We start from the raw sequence: 20398 nt of genomic DNA, 5'->3' as shown, positions 1-20398 counted from the left end.
CAATGCAATGGTGGGACCCAGGAGCATGCCCCCCCACCTGCTTCTGTGCTGGTCACCTGTTTCCTGTTCAGGAACCATTTAGGCATGAACTTGGCAATAAATAGCTCCCAGATCTCGCAAAAAGGGCACTTCTTGCTCTTCCTTTCCTTCTACATCCGATATTGTGCCAAAACAATATTATGCGTCTCAGTTTGCAAATGGAATAAAAGACTACACTTGGAAAATATTTCTGATCCTAAAATGCCCTCCTTAATGAGCTGAAGATAAAGCAGATCTAAATAATTAGGGGGGAAAGTTTGTCTTTTCTGAAGGCGATTTTTGTTTTCTTTTTCTTTAATGCTCTGGGTGTACGATGCTCTAGGTATCCGAATTATTGAACACAGTTTGTAAGTATTTTCCCAATTCCTTAAAAAAAATTTAAATCAATTTTCGTGTATTGTGTTGTGTATTATTTGCTTTAAAATGTTCATTTGATTTGGGGTCAGCTCTGGTTCCCAATCTGGGACCAGTGAAGCCAACTTCTAAGGGTGCTTATATAATTTACATAAGAAATATCTTTTATTCCATTGAAAGCCTTTCGAGGTCTCTTTTCTCCCTATCTTTTTTCTCTGCTCTTGGGATAGGGTTTAATTGCTTCTCCCCCGGGGAGAAGGCTTCTTAAAATAGCCCGTGGTTCCTCCATAGGGTGCTCTTCCTTTTTAGTATGTTGCTGAAGTACAAGCCCAGCACTTTCTTTTTTCTTACTGCATTAAAGACAGAACAAGGTGTAAAAACATTCGCACAAAAGCATATCCCACAATTAAAGCTGTGTTGGTTAGGTTGCTTTCAAAGAAGTTTTTTTTTTTTTTTCCCTCCGAAGCCTCCTGAATCTCTCACATGCTAGTTGAGCTTTAATAGGGTGGGGAGTAATGGAGAACTCATCGGATCTGTAATAGCTCTTCACTTGACTGCAGCCAGCAATAACAGCGGGAGCAGCCAGAGATAAGAGAGAGAGGAGAGAGGGAGAGTGTGTGTGGAAGAGAGAGAGAGAAGAGAGAGGGAGAGGGAGAGAGAGGACACGCACTCTAAAGCTGCCACTTTTTTTTTCCTCCCCTTCACTCTTTTCGCCCATCCTAGGATCCAATGATAGCTGGACAAGTCAGTAAGCCCTTGCTGTCAGTGCGGAGTGAAATGAATGCGGAGTTGAGAGGTGAGGACAAGGCTGCTACTTCAGACAGCGAGCTGAATGAGCCCCTGCTTGCGCCTGTGGAATCAAATGACAGCGAGGACACTCCCAGCAAGCTCTTCGGTAAGTCTGTCTAGGTATTTCATTTCAGTACTACCATGTTGTCCGGAAGAGCAATCCAACCCCCCCAACCCCCCCTTTTTTTCTGTTGTTCATTCAGTTTTCTCGTAAGTACTAAAAAGGAGCATCTTGGAGGTGCTAAGCCACTGAAGCTGATTCCAGCCGGCTAGGAGGATGTCCTCCAAACTTTTACCAACAAGGAACTTATTCGCTGCCCACTTTGACTTGTCAAATATTGCTAGAGTCCCCAGGCTGGAAATTATTTGGAAAAACATAAAAAGTGGTAATAATAATCAGGAAATCGGTTCCATTGTGAGAATTGGTTAACATTTATTGAGTAAATATCGACTCGGTTTCAGGTTGCTTCGCAGCCTTTTGTTAAGGGGAAGGTGAGTAAAGACATTATCTGTCGTCTAAAGATGGGAGAGGAGAACTGAAAAATATCAATACAAGTCGTGCTATGCCAGGTAAACAAAGGTGGACACAGGAATTGCTCTGAGAAATAACGTTGTGTCATCACAATCAGAACGAATATTTCTTCTTTTTTTAAAAAGGTGATGAGGAAAGAAAACAGGTTCTCTGATTCCCTCCTCTACCCCTCTCCTTTTCAGCATTGTGTTTACAGCCTCATAACTACAAGTAGAGGCAGCCCAAGACCTTTTAGGAATTTTTGTTTCATAAACAAAACAAGAACAAGCAGAATGCCACTCCAGCAAAGACATCTGTCATTCAAACAGATGACACTCTGTAAGACAACTCATGCAACTGTGATCTCTAATCAGAAAGGGGAGCGGGTTGTTGAGGCGCGTGCCTGAGTGATAGATGTTAATGGATGTCTCTGCTGGAGAAGCACTTTAGGGTTCAGAGTGATGTTAGGTTTTCAGAACAATTGCTCCTAAAACATTTGCTTTTAATTATTTTCAAGTGCATAGACATAGATATACATACTAACCTGACATATATATATCAGGCAGAGTACTGCTTGGTCTCAGGTAAGAAACAATCAAGCACCTGAACTTCAAAAAAAAAAAAAAATCATTACATAGACTACTACTTTGTTAAGAAAGTCAGCAATTCGGCTTGAAACACAGGCTTTATTTATTTATTTATTTATTTATTTTAACTGACAGAAAGCAAGCTGCCATGAGAGTTTGGCAACTCTAGGCTAGCTTGCTTCAACAGACAAGCTTTTCCCTAATTTTAAATGCTTACTCAATCAAACATTAGAGAGATGTCACAGAGAAACTCTGCTTTTCAGATCTTCTCTGGGTACAATACTGTTTTATGCTTAACAATATACTAGATTCCAATTTCAAGAAATTTTTTGGTAGCACCCCTTCTTTGAAAAGCAGCAATGCCACCTCTGAAATGAATTTCCAAACCTGCGCGTTAGGGTTTTAGCATTTTCACCCCAAAGAAATATTTTTTATAGTGTAAGTTTTTATCCATATAGGAAGAATTATGTATTAAAACCTTCACTTCAATTTTAGGAGGTTAGTGAGAAAAGTCAGATAAAATGATAAATTACAGAAAGGTAAAAGCCATGCCCACGCCCCTCTAATGTTGAGTATGCTAAGTAAGCACTTTGAGTTTTAAAAAGTAATCAATTTTGAGTTCAACAAGCTACAGATAATACATTTTTGTTCCTAAACTTTGCATGCATTTAAAATAAAAGTAAATGGATTTTGTAGACTTGAGCTTGGAGCTCCAACTTGTTTTCTTTCAAGTAATCCAAAAGAGAGGTGATTGATTTTTTTCATTTGTTTAGGGTTCCCAGTGTTGAACACTGTTATAGATTTGTTATGCTACGTCTTACTGATTTGCTTGTGTAGAGAAAAAAGCTTCAAAAATTCCAAGAGGATCAAAGACATTTGAATTAAAAGTTTAATGGCATTTACTAAGGATTCGTAGTTTAATGTTAAAATTGTAATGGATTTTAGAAGGAATCCACTTTTCATTTTGAAATTCTCAACTTCTGAGTTTGTGTGAGAAAACACAGCAAAATCTACATCTTACATTACTTTTGAATTCACTTAATTGCCTTTGGTCTCTAGACTGTTTTTCAAACACAATGTGAGTATTTCCCAGTTTCCAATTAGGTCAAGAAGAAATCAGTAGATAAACAGTTTTGAGAACTTGAGAAAAAAATAGAGACAATATAAGAAAGAAAGAATAGAAAGGATCAGGAGGAAGAGGTTTCCTTTGTGGGGACCTGTGATGCTCTTACTTTTTAATATTACTGGGACTTGGCCTTAGCAATTCTAGTTTACGTAACTGACTAAAACTTTCCAGAGTAATTCTGTCCCAGAATTTTTAGCAACTTTGGCAACACAATTTAAGGAACCATGATTTTCTTTGATATGCATATGTTCAAGTCTGTTTTTTGCTTTTAGATGTAGTCCTGATTATACCCTTTACTTGATAATGAAGAATTGCATTCTTCCTCAATAGTTGACAGCATCTATGTTTTTATCTAAACAATAATTTTCTAATATACTCACTGTCTCTCTCAAACTGTCATTCTTCTATATATACACCGTATTATTGAAAATTGGGCTTCTCTAATGAGATGGCCAGATTATGACAAATCATGTGCATCTTGATATGTTTAGTTTCATGGAGAGACATTAACCAACAACAGGAGACAAGCAGAGCTCGGGGTTTTTTTATTGTACCTGAAATTTCAGTATAAATGGATTTCTTTGAAGCCTCTTCCCCCATCTGTGTACTGTTCAAATTAGCAGTCCAGAGGACAAGTCTGTTTCCCTCACAGTATGGTACCTTCAGCCCAAAACTGCAGGAGAAAGGCTAATACTGATGCCCTCTATGGATAAACAAAGGAAATTCCAGGAACCACTGGGCCTTTTATGCCTCTCCTTAAATTGCACCTCTGCACTTAACAGCATCCAAAGGGAAACATACTGTGCAGAATGTTTCAGTGCTCCGAGCAGCTCAGAATACCAGAAGGAGAAAGGAGAAGCCATATGCCAGCCTAAGTGGAAAGTTCAGAAAAGGGCCCTTGTGTTTTATAAAGTAATTACATCAGTGGTAACGTTTTGCTTAACTTGAACAGCCGTGGAAACTAAAGTACACTTAGGAGAGATGAATCCACATTTCATTGAGAAGCATGTGGTTAGGTAGTTCTCTGTAATATCATTAAGTGGTGCATTATTTATTCTTCTAAAGCCTGTAGGATAACTATCTCCTTTTTCAGTTCATGACTGTATTATGCTAAGCTCTGAGCCGTAAGAAACAGCATAGAGGAGAACAGGCTTGTGTGTGGTTGGGGGTGGGGGATTATCAGAGAATCTGGCGCTGTGTCTCACAGGGCTTTAGCTGTGTGATCAGATGAGTGATGCTACATAGAGCCAGTCATTTAATATGTGCCTAGTGATGTACATATCGGAAACCATTCTCAAAACTGGCCTTTGGCAAACAATCTTAAAGGGAAGAGGTTGCTGTGTTTCTCTAGTGACATTTATAGTACTCGTGTCAATGTGGTGCTTCACTTTTAGTTATGCCCATCAAGAATTCAGTGTTCCACATTCAGTCAAGTTGGATGCTAAAATTCAAATGGTAGCATCAACAACTTGTTCGGGAAAATGACTGCAGAAAGGATAAAAGTAATATATATCCTTGGAAAAAATATGTGCTCTAAAGTTTTCCCATGCACTCTTAGCCGAAGAAGTGAGATCTCATAAAACATGCCCTAAATATTTTCTCCCATATATATTTGAGATTTGAAAGATGATTTATTAACAGTGTTTCTCCTGGGAAAATGTTTATTTTTTGAAGTTAAACCTCATGATTTCTTTCCTTTAAGTCCCAGCTATCTTGGGTGGCTGTGTTAGTCACAGTGGCTGGCTTCTCAGTTGTACTACACTGTGCATGAATTGGGCACATAGCTAAGAGCCTTGAGCTGAGATGGAGCTAGAAAACCATGTATAAGCATTGCATCCAAAGTAAAAAATTTGTGGTTGATTTTCTCTTCTGATATCGTGCTTTCCTAGGATAAAAGAAATTGCATGCAATGATACTTGTAAGAGTGGATATTTTCAATGCCATTTATCTGTGAGCTGTTGGAAAAGGCCTTAAAGTTGGCTCAGGGATTCCTCCATGCTATAGAATGTACTGTATTGTGTATTTATTTTCCTTTCTGTGATCTTTCTCACAGAAACATGCATTATAAGATTTTTTTCTTTCAAATTGCCATCCAGTTTGACTTGATTAGAATTTATGGCAGCAGAGTTGCTTTCAATGACAAAAGGATAAAGGACTAAATTGTCTGTCACCCCTTGAGACAGTGGTCTCTGCAGGTCAGCGTGGAGGTCATTGCAGGGCATTATGGGGACTGCAATTGGGGGTGAGGCTGCCTCACGCCCGTGCATCAGTGGAGAGCTTCATTATGGGATCACTGTCTTCATTACTTTATTTAAACGTCTCTCTCCAGGCTTCAGTACCTTGGGTATTTATAATATTCTGATTAACTATTCTGGGGCCAGTAATCAGTACCAAGAGCTTAAACCTAAAAGGGATTTAGCTAGGAGGTGATGAGGTAAATTCCCTAGAGAAATATATTTATTTAAAATATGTATCATGCTTCTATATTTTTAAAAGTTTCTATATTGTATCAACTGAAAATTTATACCCCTTTTCACCAAAGAAAGTTTTGCTAAAGAAATATTAAGTGTATTTTTTAAATCAACTAAATAATTTGAGTAATAGATTTATGCAAAAACAGTTATTTAAAAGAAATCTGTAGAAACCTGTATTTGTGGAAGTAAGTGAGATGCATAAGGTATTTGTCAAAAATCAGTTATGGTTTAATAGTCAGACAAGCCCTTGTCATGCTGCCGACTACTTGAGTGAAAAAAAAAATGCACATTTGGATACAGTTCTTACATTTAAGAAAGTCTAATGCACTGGGGTATTTTAACAAAAATCAGTGAGAGGCTGTGTGCATTTGGACAATTTTAGTTTAGTAGATTCCCCCCGCCCCCCCCCCCCCCCAGAAAAACCACTGTAATGCTGCATGGATAAATAAATCCACTTTAAATAACATGAATGTGTAAGCTTTGAAATAAAAATAAATCCATAGAGAGAGGCACTGGTGTTCAAAGTTTTCACCATATTTGTTTGTGGAGCTGCTCATTTCTAAGTGCACTTCAATGGGGGACAGTGCATAATATGTGTAAGAATCGTCAGTGGGGACCTTCCTCTGTGCCTGCCTTTGCTAGCTCTTTGCTATGCCTGTGGTACTCAGGCCAGGCCTCTGCAGGAAGTTCAATATTGCAGTGTCCAAGGATACTCCATGGTAGCACATTAGCAAGTCAAAATACTGATATGGTTTTACTTTTTTCTCCCCTTTTATTTTGATTACTGTGGTTCTTGTATTTTGTTGTTGTCATTAAATGGTCCTAAAAACAACAGGAAATAAGGTATTAGAAATGAGATTAATCTGTACATCATCACTCCTTTAAATGATCCCATTTTAGTCTCTTGAATGTCTTGGATGTTTCTGACTTAAAGGTTACTTGGCATTACAGTGTTTTTGTAGTTCACCCAGCCCAGTTTATGTCATAATTAATAAATAGAGGTGCATTCCAGATTCAAGCTCCCAAGGCTCAGCCCTTAAGAAGATTGCTTTCTCTCTTAATTACCTGCTTTAATTATACAGCTAGCATTCCCCTTCTCAAGAATTGACCAAATACGTTTTTCTCCCACTTCAACGTTGAGATTTCACTTGACCGTTTCAAGTGGACCTTGTTTGTTATGAGACAGCCAACAGTTAATTTGTGAGAGAATTGGCACTTTCTTTGATTGACGACCTTGCTGGTTTATATTTAGGGATTAATAATACATCAGACATTCACACATTAAAAAGAAAGTAAATGTGAAGAGGAAGGGTAGAAGGTTCAGTTCTGCTATTGGGCTGCCCTGATTATTCAGGCCTTCCCTGGGAATGCAGAGGCAATCGGAGAAGCAGGCACATTTGCCCAAATATGCACCTGGCTCCACTTAACATGTTTCTTGATTTTTTATGCTAAAGAAAAAGATAGCACAGTGTTTATACCAAACTGGCACCCTGTCAGGGGGCAATCTGTATAAAGTTTCCCGCTGTCAGGTTAATAAATTTTTAAAAAATATCCAAAGGCAGAGGTAGCTAGAGAAAGCTCATAGTAACAGTTGCCATTCTCCAGCAGATGGGTTTCTCTTTAATATCCAGCCTGGCTCTGGAATTTTCTTGTTTGTTGTCTTCCTGGGTTCTGTACTTAGCTGGTGTTTTTGTTCAGCTTTTCTTTTATTCATGCCATTTCAGTCTTACTTTTTAAATGTTTATCTTTTTAAATTTCAAATGTCTTTTCTTTGAGAGAGAAACAAGTGAGCATAATTTGTTTTAATTTTTTATATGGTATTTTGCAGTTGAACATATACTTTGTCATGCTATGACTCTGAATGAGCTTCTAAATCTATCAACACTGGACTTGTCTTTGGGAATACCTTCAAGTAATATTTATTCATAAAGGAGTATCTGTGCTTTGACAATATGGGGGCTTCTGATGAGGTCGATTATTAAACATGTTGATCTGATTCTTAATCTTTTCAATGTAAACTTTCACCTCCTGATTGTCAAAGTCAGATTTCATAAAAATGAAACAAGGGTGGACTTATTTGGAGACATTTCCTACTCTATGCTGTGTCACTTTATGAGCTATCAAAAATGGATTAAGCCCTTTTAGTGTGAATGCAGAGGTCAGAAAGAATAACATTGGATCTCTTAAGGCTAAAGAAAGTTTGTCATTCACAGAGAAATGGAAATTAACTTTGTTTTATATGTATTCCAAGATGATTTTTTAAAACTACCTAATCAAGATGCATACCCCCTGAGATCGCTTCTTAATAATTAGCTTCTACTTTAAAAAATTTCCTTGTATGTTATATGAATGTCTATATTTTATTTGAGAATGGAAAAGAAAATCCATGCCCAAACTTCTCTTATAGTTTTTCCTTCTTAAGTGATTTTAAGGTCTTATATATAACAAGAATATATTGTGATTTTTTTTAATTAAAAAATTAGCTACCTGGAACAACATAACTAATAGTCTAAGCAAGTCACTATTATTGGAGGACCACACTGCCATTAAAACTATTTGAAAATATAAGGAAAAAATGATCAGACTATAATTAGAGAAACTAAGTAATATAACTGTACATGAACTAAATGCTAAAGAGATTTGCTATACAAAAGACCATTTGAAATGGGACTGTATAATGAATCTGCATTCATTAAGATGGTTAAAAATGTTCTTAGTAAATAACCAAAATAAAATCTGTTAGTCTAGCTCATGAATGAAGTAGAATATGAAGGTATTTTTAGGATACTTATGATGTCCCAATGATAGCCAACAGGAAACAGTTTCACAATTTAATGAATACTTGTATCCTGCCATATATTGTTTGGCATTAAGTAGTTTTCTTAGTATTTCATCTTTTCCTGTAAAATAATTAGTGTTTGTTGGGATTGACGGATGTACCTTCCAAATGTTTTGTATTTCTTTAATTTCATCCTATTAATGAGAAAAAAGCATAATTATGACAAAAGTTTGTGAAAGCCAAGCAATTCATATTTAAAGACTGATATTAACACAGTGTTTTAAAATAGCAATGCAAATTTATCCATGTTCTTACCACTTCCATACTTTATTTTTGTTTCCCTATATTTTCTTTCTTAGGCACTGTGAGTGCACAGTGAAAACAGTGTAATGCTATCTGTATAAAATATTTGTGTGTGTCTATGGTCTGCTTTTCTCCACATTTTCTTCATACACACATAATGCTTCAAATTGTCTTACTGAATCTGTAGTATGTATGTATTTTCTCTCTATTATAAAACTAACAAAGACTCATTTGTAATAATAAGCTTTCTTTTAGTTCATGCTATCCATCCATCATTTAAATATACTTCTCCTGTATATTTAAGAAATAGTTCCCTGATAAATTTATCAAAATTAATAGCTTACCTAAAAAGGGAAACTAATTATACTGTAGTATTACTTCAGCTATACTTGGGCTAGAATCCAAGTTCCAGCGTCTTCTTCGATGCTGCTATTTACTGAGCATAGGAGACAAGAAGATTCCTTAGGATTTGTGCAGTTTAATTCAGTAAAGAAATCTGGGGTTTTTGGGCAACTTGACTTATAGAAAATATATGTATTTTTAAAGCATACCAATTTACCCAAGCTAGGGAAGACTCTTGGGATCTAAATATTGGGAACTTAAATATTTGTCTATTTCTGGGATAGACATATATCACAATGTAAATATTTATCCTTTTCTTTTTTAAGTCAAAGACATTTTATTCAATAGTTATTAAGCACAATTTTTGTTACACATTCCTTTAAGGGTTGTATGCGCCTATATATCAAGGTAGAGTGAGTGATTAGTGTACAATAAAGAAATCATATTTTAAACATTTACTATTAATGTGGTATTATTAATCTCCTTTTGCATTTCTTGATGACCACATATGTGGTGATTTGTCTTTTAATACCAATATGGCAAGGTTTATTTTTACAAATTAATGATTTGGGGTGACTTCCTGCAGGAGGGAATCATCACTGTCAAAGCAGAAGAGAAGCTAAGGGGTTAATATGATTTAAAAATGCAAATATTTGAAGCTGTTTTAAAAGCATGAAAAATTATTACTGCACATGACTTTTTGCTCAAATCGACCCAGGGTAAAGGAGAATAAAAAGTCAAGTGGAAACCCACATGTTCCTGTATTTAAAAATGTATACACATGGAAGTCGTGGGGAGTGAAATGCATTTCATCAAAACTGGCATTTTTTTCAATATACCTACTTCATTTCCCAAAATATTGCAAAATAGAAATGTGTCAGAAAGGACGCTTGCTATTTGCAAAAGGAGAAGCATGCAAGAAATATTGCATGAAACTCCTATTTCAACGGATCCATTTAATTAAATCCGTACACTGTTCTATAATCTGTGAATGGGTAAATATCCAGAACAAGGATCTTCTCGATTATGAGGGAAAACTTTCACAAACTTTTGGGAGGAACATATGTCACTGTTTTAAGTGTTGATTGGTTCATTTTATTCTGATTCCTAGATGAAGGCAGGTTTTAGTCTTAAGCCTTACCCAAGAAATTGCTCAAATTTTCAGGTAGCCTAGTTGATTTCTTTGCTCTAGTTTGAATATTTACTTCTCCCATTAATTACATCCTATACTCCTAGTAATTTTCTAGCAAGCCAACTGGAATCTGCAGGCCATCAGAAAAGTGTTAAAAATTATGCTTCGTGTTCTAAAAGGAATTAATGTCTACAGCTGCCTGCTTACAAAAAAAGAGCTGGTCACATTGGAGATTGCTGATGGCATTGAGATGGTTGCAGTAGCCTAGAATGGTGGCTACACGTCTTGTCATCTGTAGTGTATCAATATGTTTTTATAATGATACAATAACCTGAACCCTGTAACGGTTTATGGTCCTTTTGAGAATTCTTATGGATTCTTAGAGTGACGGAGGTCTGAGAAAAGATCTTGAAAGCTTTCACAAAATCTGGCTGGGTGACAGAAAACTAGCAGGACTGTGATTTAGCTGCTAAGAAATCCTGTTGACCAGGAACATCATTAAACTTTTAAGTTAAAACAAGAACCACAAAACAAATGGTAGATGCAAAGGGTAAGGGGTACCCAAAGTGGCAGCGAAAATTAAAACGTGCTGAAGATTCTTAGATAAAAGGCAAAATGCAGCAAGCCCATTGTTGATCTTGATCTCCTACTTAGAAATAAGCATTTTTAAATATACCATTCTGAATATTGCAGTGTGTGTTGGAAATCTGTATTCGTGCATTTCCTTTATGGAATCTGTCAGAACTGATTGTTGCTCTTTCATTTTCTCTGGCTATTTTTAGTCAATGATAAATAAAGAACTTGAATTTTGAATCTGGCACCAGTGAGATATAGAACCAGAAACAGCAGGAAATAACCACGATGAGTAACTTCACATCAGTATTTGCGTGGAGATCTCAGTCCTCTTAACATTTGTAATACTGCTAATTTCTACGGGCTTTTTCAAATACTTCCACATGAGCTCTCAAAACCCATAAAAGTGTGGCATGTAAAGTAAATTGTTTGTCACTTGTCGACGACCTGCCATATTTATTGTCAGGAGAAATGGACATTAGTTGGAAAAGCAGTTGTTAAAGGCCAAACAATTTTTAAAGATGGCAAAGATGTGCGAGGGTTTTCCTTTTTCTAACAATGAGCCACCCCTTCAGACATCAAAAGACAAGATAATAAGACACTTCAAGCACAATTCAAGATTATATTCAACATCTAAAGGCTCATCTCTTGTCAGTTTGCATTTACTCTCCCAGGGATGTGATGCTTCTATCATCTTTCTGTCAAGAGGAGTCTGGCAGAAGAAGCGAGGGCTCTTATTTCACACACTTAGGGTTTTTTATCAAATAGCCCACACTCGTTCTGATTCAGCCAAAATGGGGGGATAATTTGAAGAAGGTCATGCACAAGTACAAAAATCTCATATTGATTTGTGTGATTAGAGGGCATTAAAATTGCACGTTTATGTTAGTTGCTGAGATGTTTTGTCAGTTTATTTGGTAATACACTTTTGCAGCCTAGAAAAAAAAAATGACTTAAAATTTAAAAATAGATGGATGAAAGCCGAAATGGTTTGTTTTAATGTGGCTGTGTTTGAACATTTAGCAAGTGAACACAGAAATAATGTAAAGCTTTTAGTTTAACAATATTTGAAATTAGCTTATGTAATGAAATACTTCACGCAACATAAAAGCAAAATAGCACAACTGTGCATATCAGGTGAAGCAAATATATATGTGAAATTATTTTTAAAATACTTTAAAAATTGATTTCATATCTTTAATATATAGATAAAAAGTGATGACATTTTCAATATAAATTTAATTATGAAGCTGTTTTACAATGGTTATCAAGTTTTTAACATTTTGCACTCTTTGAAATTACAGTGTCATTATATTTGTCATTTTATGCCATTCTTAGTATATATGCCCTTTTCCAGAGAGGGTACTAAAAAATAAATAAAAGGGTTTTTATTATTATTATTATTCTCTGTCAAAATTCATCACATTTCCTTCTTTGCTCTCTGACAGTCACAAAGCCATACAAAGAAACATTCTATTTCGGTGGGGGCATGTTTATAGAAGTTAGAAGAACAATCTTTTCCTCTCAAAATAAAACAATTGATGAAAATAAAACCATGATATCCTGGGATCATTTCTATATTGAATCTTTGAAATTACTTTTCCTAGGAATTTTCATCAACTCTCTGTTGTCTCCACTTCTTATATTTTTCTCCTTTGCTGTGAAGTGTTTTGAAACTGGATTTGTTACTTTTGTGCCACTTTTAAAACAAAGGAGAGGTACATATATACCGTGTAGTTACAGTGTAGAATAGAAGTGAAAACCCATAATTTGCCCTATTTATTATATGAGTTTTTTCTATTCAATACAGTTTATGTATTCAACATGGAACAGTGAATTGATCCATTCAATAAATGTTTGTTGAGCACCTGCTCTATGGCAGGGGCTGTGCTGTGTCCTGAGGACTCAGTGGAGAAGACACCAGATAGAATTGATCACCTAGCTCACCCACTGTGAGGGATACTGAAGATGCAAAACTGAACAAGACATGGGGACCCCACCCTGAAATAGCCCACAATCAGCATCATACATTGACATTCTATTTTACTTGATCATTTCTGGTAGCTTTTTAGGCAATTTTAAGTCTTCAAAACCATGCTTTTCAAGAGTTGTTTGTTGGTTAGAAACCTCATTTGAGAAAAAAACTATTATCTCCAAAAAGTAGGGAAGAAGAAAGGAGTATTAAGTGGTTTGTGACAAATGACATTAGCAATGTTTTCATCACAGTGTTTGGTGCATATGCCGTGGAACACAATTGCTCTTCTTTAGGGATTGTCTCTTAATCATGTCCAAAGGGAGGATGAATCAGATTATTTCTTCCTGCCTGTCTTTTCTGCCTTCATTCTCCTCCCAAAATTCTTGTTTGTCTTATATATTTTTAATTTTTTAATTTTTATTTATTTATGTTTTTACGTATGTTCTCTCAGGGGCCAATATATTTTATTTATTATTTATTTATTTATTTTTATTATTTTTTTGAGACAAAGTCTTGCTCTATCACCCAGGCTGGAGTACGGTGGTATGATCATGGCTCAACCTCCTGGCTCAAGCAATCCTCCCACCTCAGCCTCCTGAGTAGCTGGTACTACAGGCGTGTACCATCACACTCAGCTAATTTTTTTTTTTTAATTTGCAAGAGAGGGGTCTCACTTTGTTGCTTAGGCTGGTCTTGAACTCCTGGCCTCAAGCTATCCTCCTACCTTGGTCTCTCAAACCGTTGGGATTACAGGCATGAGCCACTGCACCTGGCCATTGTCTTATACTATAAAGTAGTGCTTCAAGGCTCTGGAGTCAGTTTGTGTGGGCTTGAGTCCGGCCCTGCCACTTGTTCACTGGCTGGGTAAGGTAATAACATGTTGAAGCTTCAGCTTCCCCATCTCTGCATGGAGGTATTGCTGGTACGCCACAGGGCAATCTTGAGCTTGAAGTGAAATGACACACGTAAAAGCCTATAGAGTACCTGGAATGTAACTGGAGCTCAATGAATATCACACTTTGTTAAGAGTTGAAAATGTACTTGCTATGTTTAGAAAGAATCTGATTAATTTTGGGCAGCAGATACCATAAAACCAACAAAAATTGTGACCTTTGGAAGTAACCATGCTTCTTCTCCACAAGGAAATATCAGCCCCCAAAGGTCCTCCTGATCAAAGAAAGGTTCTGGGGATCTTTGCTTCCTAATGGCAACACCCCTTCTTCAGTCTTTGCTTTCTCTTCAAGTCCATTCAGGAAAGAATTCAGACTCATAAATGGATTGTAAGCAGGTTCTAGAGGGGACAATAGTTCATTCTCTTCATTTTATGGAGAGTACGTAAGTGAGGTGGTGAGCAAGGATGGAACAGGGCAGTTACACATCTCACTCCTCTAAATTTAAAATGTTGGAAGGTGTGATTCTTTCAAATAATAGGGATTTTAAAAATAATGTTGGCCTTGAGAAGTGCTATGAAGCCAGATGTCTGTGGGCGGCAGCAAATGCCTCTCTCCCTCGTGGTGTGGTCAGATACCCTGGGGGCAGCCTGACTTTGGGTGGAGTTTCTCCCAGGGGCGTCAGCTGTCCCTCCCTCCCTCCAAGGGAATTTGTCAGCTCCAGGCCAAGCACTTCTATCTCTCTGCCTTGATCACACTGTTGCCCATGTTGGGAACAGAGCATTTGCCTCTAGTTAAATGCCCAGAGATGTTTCATAGGATGCTTTTGTGACCTAATCAGGGTAAACTACAGAAAATTTCAGAGAGAGAGAAACATTCCATTGAAGTGTTGTGACGATTTTAGAAAAATGGTGCTGCAGAAAGATGGTAACCCAGGTTCGAATCACCACCCTTGACCTAGGCACAAGGCTATGAGTTTATGCCTCCGTTTCCTCTTCTGAAACATGAGTGTTAAAATACCTATCTAATGGGATGTTGAAGAGTATGTAAAGGAAGGCAAATAAGATACCTGCACATGGTGGTGTTTAATAGTGAAAGCCCCTTCCCCTCACTTCTTAGCCCAATGCATATCTTTCCAAGGTCTGAGAAGTGACTTATTCTGATGGGGGTTCTCTTGGGAGCGTGGATCAGAGATTAATCATCAGCAGGGGCTCTGAACGTTAAGATCTGTTTTCTCAACGTAGCTTTCTCCATGAAAGCCAAAACTCAAGCTAGATGTAGAGAGAATAACCTTTGCTCTGTAAGCAAAGGATTTGACTGGATTGTGGGTCTTCTCTGTCCCAGCAGAGAGCTCTTTTCTGCCCCTTAATGGAAGTGCTTCTCTCAAGAAGTTAGTTATGTGTTAGGCATGGGAACATGCCTTCAACTAAAAATCCATGGAGTCCTCATTCCTTAAGGAATTTTCATAGCCAATGTTTAATTGGAATTTTCAAATCTTCAAGAATGAACCCTTTGCATATATTTTTCAAAAGGAACAAACCAAAAATAAGATGGCAACCTCAAAAAAATCTATTAGTGCCACACTTCCAAGGGTTTGAACATGCTGTGAATATTTAAGTAGCTTAAATTGACGTTTGGAGCCATCATTGGGAGGAAACATGTTATAACCTTTGTTGGGAATATTTACACATTTTGGTTGAGATCCATTAAACCTGGTTCCTTTTATATACATCAAAGTCGTCAGGATCAGTAAAGGAACATCTTTCTGTTGTTGTTGTTGTTGTTGTTGCCATGGCAACGCCACACATTTTTAATTACATTTACATGCCCTATGCTCATTTCTTAGACATCATTGGCACTTCTAAAACCACTCATTTAACATGTGTCGATCAATGTCAATAAATATATTGTGATATTGAAAAATATTAAATCATGGTTTCAGATTGAATTAATGTACATGTTTGTGTTAATGTTAAGTAGAAGAGACAAACTCTCTTTTAAGCCAGTGGCAATGACCATCCCCTTCATATAATGTGACAGTTTTGACTTTCCTCACTGAATTTATAGCTGTATCGCCCCTTAGATGTCCCAGATGTTATTACTGTTCCCCCCGTGGTTTTGTCATTGGGTAACCAAACTTAAATCTGTCTCCACTTGGCTGCACCCCTGAGCAGTGTCAGTGTGGAAAGAATGATGTTGGGAAAACAAATACAAGGTTGGGCTACATTGTACATAGGAATGAAAATCCACATCTTCATTCTATGGCATGAATTGGGTCTAGCCTTCTTTACTGAGCCTCTCACCCAGCTCTGACCTGCCTTTCCACACCATTCATTTCCAGCTACCATCTAGAGTGCACTCTGCAACTAAATCTTCCAGTTTTTCATATTTTTATAAAAGTTAAGTGTATTTTTTTTTTTTGAGACAGAGTTTTGCTCCTGTCGCCCAGGCTGGAGTGCAATGGGGCGACCTTCGTTCACTGCAACCTCCACCTCCTGGGTTCAAGCAATTCTCCTGCCTCAGCCTCCTGAGTAGCTGGGATTACAGCCGCCTGCCACCAAACCCAGCTAATTTTTGTATTTTTAGTAGAGATGGGGTTTCGCCATGTTGGCCAGGCTGGTCTCAAACTCCTGACCTCAGGTGGTCCGTCTGCCTCAGCCTCCCAAAGTGTTGGGATTACAGGCGTGAGCCACCATGCCAGGCTCTGTATTCTTTTCTTAATCAGTCCTGACTAAAAGTCAGCACTTAAGAGAAGAATTGCTTTTTCTAAGCAAGATTTTTTTTTTTTATACAGATTTCTCTTATATGTTCCATGGTGGTTCAAACATCTTCCTTCCTTGGGGTCCTTGAAATTTTTACAGTCTTTGACATCCCTGAGAATTTGCAGGTTGTGGGATTAGGGTGGGGAAAGGGGAGATGTTGGTCAAAGGGTAGAAAGTTTCAGTTAGGAGGAATATGTTTCAGGGACTATAGTTAATAATAGCATGGTAACTATAGTTAATAATCATTTATTGTATATTTCAAAATTCTCAAAAGAGTATATTTTGAATGTTTGCACCACAAAGAAATAAGTATGTGGTATGATGGATGTGTTCATTGGCTTGATTTAATTATTCCACAATGTATACATACAACAAAACATCACACTGTATTCCATAAATATATACGGTTATTATTAGTCAATTAAAAAATTTTAAAACAAAATTGTAGCTTACCTTTTTAATTAAAAATATTAAAATAGGCTTCCTCACTCTAAGGTTTTCTTTACAATAATTTGCTCATGAAAATGACAATACTTTTACACTATCTTTTGGAAGGACACCTTATTTTTTGGTCTTCTGATCCTCCAGAGATGTATTTCTTTTTTCCTATCAGCTATCAGCCTTTATGAAAAAATCTACAGAATCATCAGAGCAATACATTGTTAGCTAATAACACTTCAGTTTCAATTAGGTGAAAGGGCCAGGTGCAAATAACCATTTAATATCTTGACGTGCTGTCTAAGTCGCTTATAATGAATTTATTGAGAGGTTAATTTATTCAAAAATTAACACCTATTAAGTGTGTCCCCAGTTGCTCTTCCCCCTTTCTTGTGGTCAAAATATTCTGGCTAAGCTTTTTGATTTCCAACATTACAATGACTCTTGCCTTCCGCTGCTTTCCAACCACTTTCTCATTTTTTACAGCCTCTTTTGCAGCCATTTCCACTGTTTGCCTAGTATTATCATGACTTGTGCATTTATCTGCCTCCTTGCTGGGTAGCTAGCCCCTAGAGGACAGATAATAGATCTTGCATATATTAAGTGCCAGATAAATGTTTTTTGAATTGAACTGCTTCTGAATTGGATGTTTCTGGACATCATCCACACTTGGCCAATATTTACTGAATATTAAGGGAAAATAGACTCTACCCACAGGAGTCTACTATCCTATCTAGGGACAGAGGTAAATATATATATATGCTTACATATGTATGCGTGTGCATATATGTACACACACACACACATACAGCGATGTGTCACTTAATGACAAGAATACATTCTGAGAAATGTGTTGTTAGGCAATTTCATCATTGTGCAAATGTCATAGAGTATACTTACATAAATCTGGATGGTGGAGCCTACTACGCACTTAGGTTTGTATGGTACAGCCTATTGCACCTAGGCTACAAACCTGTATAGCATGTTACTGTATAAATACTGTAGCCAATAGTAACACATTGGTATTTGTGTGTTTAAGCATAGAAAATATACAATACAAAATAAGATATAATCTTATGGGAACACCATGATATATGCAGTCTGTTGTTGACCAAAACATTGTTCTGTGGTGTAAACTGTATATATCAACAAATATTAATAACAAAACAAAGATAAAGTGCTTTTTCACATATCCAACAAATATTTATTGAGCACCTTTGTGCTAAGTATTGGACTAGGTGCTGAGACCGTGGTGAGAAATTAGACAGAATTGGTCCCTCCTCTCGTGGACTTCATAGGAAACTCAAATCCTAAGCAATGATTATCCAGAAATTTAATAATTTGTCATTGTGAGAAGTGTTCTAAAAGAGAAGTGACAGAAGCTAGAGGGATGAATAATGAGAGCTCATGACTTTGTTGGTAGCATCGCCTGTTGTAGTGGACACTGGGTGGACAATATGTAGATGTGACTTTGGCAAATGACTCCTCTCCCATTGGATACAGTCTTGGTGGGACGATCAGTCAAGACACTCCATCTTCCCCTAGACAAAGAGATGTTACATGGCCCAAAGTAGACAACAAGGTGCTTTTTCCTGGGAAGCTAATTCTTGAACTGAGTGATCCAAAGACTGAAAAGCCATGAGGCTGTGTCTAGCTGGTGGTTCACCTAGAAAATGTCCACTGGTTTTTACTACCTTGATTCCTGGAAGAGTCGTGGTTACTATCTCTTCAGAGAAAACTAGATCTTTAGCTTTTTCCTTGAATTCTGTGTTCCATCCTAAACCCTTACAACAAATTCTTTTCTCTCTCTTTCTAGTTTTTGCTTTAGTAAGCCAGGGTAGTTTTGTGTTACTTGGAGCTGGAGAACCCCTGTACTGGCGAACCCCTGTACTGGTGAACTCCTGTACTGGTATGTTCATGACCTCCAGGCTTCACTTAAATAAGACATTTTTCTGAAACTGATATTTCAAGGTTAGAACAGAGAAGGCATCCCAGATAGCGCAAACATCATGGACAAATATATAGAGTGAAAAGGGTTACGTCCAGCTATAATTACCTAAAGGGAAGTAAAGAATCAGGACTTCCTTGTGGGAAAAGGGGTAGAACCAGGAAGAGTGTTAATGACGAATACTGAGATCTACCTTCTGAATGAGCAAAACTGGGAAAACTAGAGCAAAACTAGATAGACTCGAAATTCTGGAGCTGCCGCTCATTCCCCCTGCTTAGCCCGAGACATGGTGGGAGCACCTACCACCAGCTCTACGCGTCCTCTGCTAATGTGTTATTTGAAGTACAGCTGATTCTTAAAGTACAGATGCTCTAGTTACAATTATAGGGTTGCTCCCATTATTTATTGCTGCACTAAAACCCACTCCAGAACACAGAGGTTTACATGATGACAACATTCATTTTGCTTACAAATCTTCAATTTTGGCAAGCCTGGTAGAGACAGTGCATTTCTGTCCGACTTAGTGTTAGCTGTGGCAGGTTTGGGGTGGAGGGCTAGAATCATTTGAAGACTTGTTCTCACACAAGTCTTGTGATTGATCTCCCTGGTGGCTGGAACCTTAGCTGGGCTTGGTAGCCAGAGTAGCTGCATGTGCATCCTTACAATGTACCTGGGCTTCTTCACAATGTGGTGGCTGGGTTCCCAGGGCAAGCATGGAGAGACAGGGGAGGGGGAAGGGAAGAGGCACTACATGTGTCTAGTTTGCGACTCTGGCTTTCATAAACTAGACTTTTCTAACCTAGCCTTGGAAGTCAACAGCATCATTTCCACCACTGTCTACTTATTACAGAGTCAAGTCATTAAGGCTGTTCCATATTTGAGAAGAGGGGAATTAAACCCTACTTTTGATGAGTATCAACAAATTAATGGACAGGTTTTATAATCACCACAAAAGTAATATTACTTCTACATATCTATTTCTTTTCTCTCTCATAAACTTAAAAAAAGCACTTTGGAGACAGTGTCTTCTTATTAGTGAAGAGATATTTGAATGGATCAGAAGATCTTCTTTGAAGCAGAGTTAAATGGGAGATAACGTCTGCAACATTTAGTGAGCATAGCTCAATATCTTATAGATATTTGCATGTTTAGTTCTCCTGAAGGTGACTTTTTTTTATCACTTTTATTTTCCTTACAGACATTAAGAGGTTTAGTTTAAATTTTGGAATCTGGGTTTTTACTCAATAAGCATATAAAACATGAAGTCTATCTTAGGGCATCAGGAGAAGAGGGCAGTTGGAATCTGGAAGTCCACCATGTCACACTTATGATAGACCTTTGGTTATAGTGAATGAAAATAGATTTCCCAAACCTAA

General features: G+C 37.3%; 1 protein-coding gene across 1 annotated transcript in view; it reads left to right on the top strand.

Annotated features, from left to right (window-relative positions):
- POU6F2 (POU class 6 homeobox 2) overlaps window positions 1-20398 on the top strand; it is a 479743-nt gene that overhangs the window by 93126 nt on the left and 366219 nt on the right. Inside the window, exon 2 of the mRNA XM_058445593.1 lies at window positions 1117-1288. Within this exon, the coding sequence (XP_058301576.1) occupies window positions 1117-1288 (172 nt within the window). The remainder of the gene's footprint in view (window positions 1-1116; window positions 1289-20398) is intronic.

The sequence above is a fragment of the Hylobates moloch genome, unplaced genomic scaffold (genome assembly GCF_009828535.3).
Source record: "Hylobates moloch isolate HMO894 unplaced genomic scaffold, HMol_V3 SCAFFOLD_1, whole genome shotgun sequence".
NCBI classification, from domain to species: domain Eukaryota; kingdom Metazoa; phylum Chordata; class Mammalia; order Primates; family Hylobatidae; genus Hylobates; species Hylobates moloch.
Note: the sequence above shows the minus strand (reverse complement) of the source record. Positions and strands in the feature narration are given on the sequence as shown.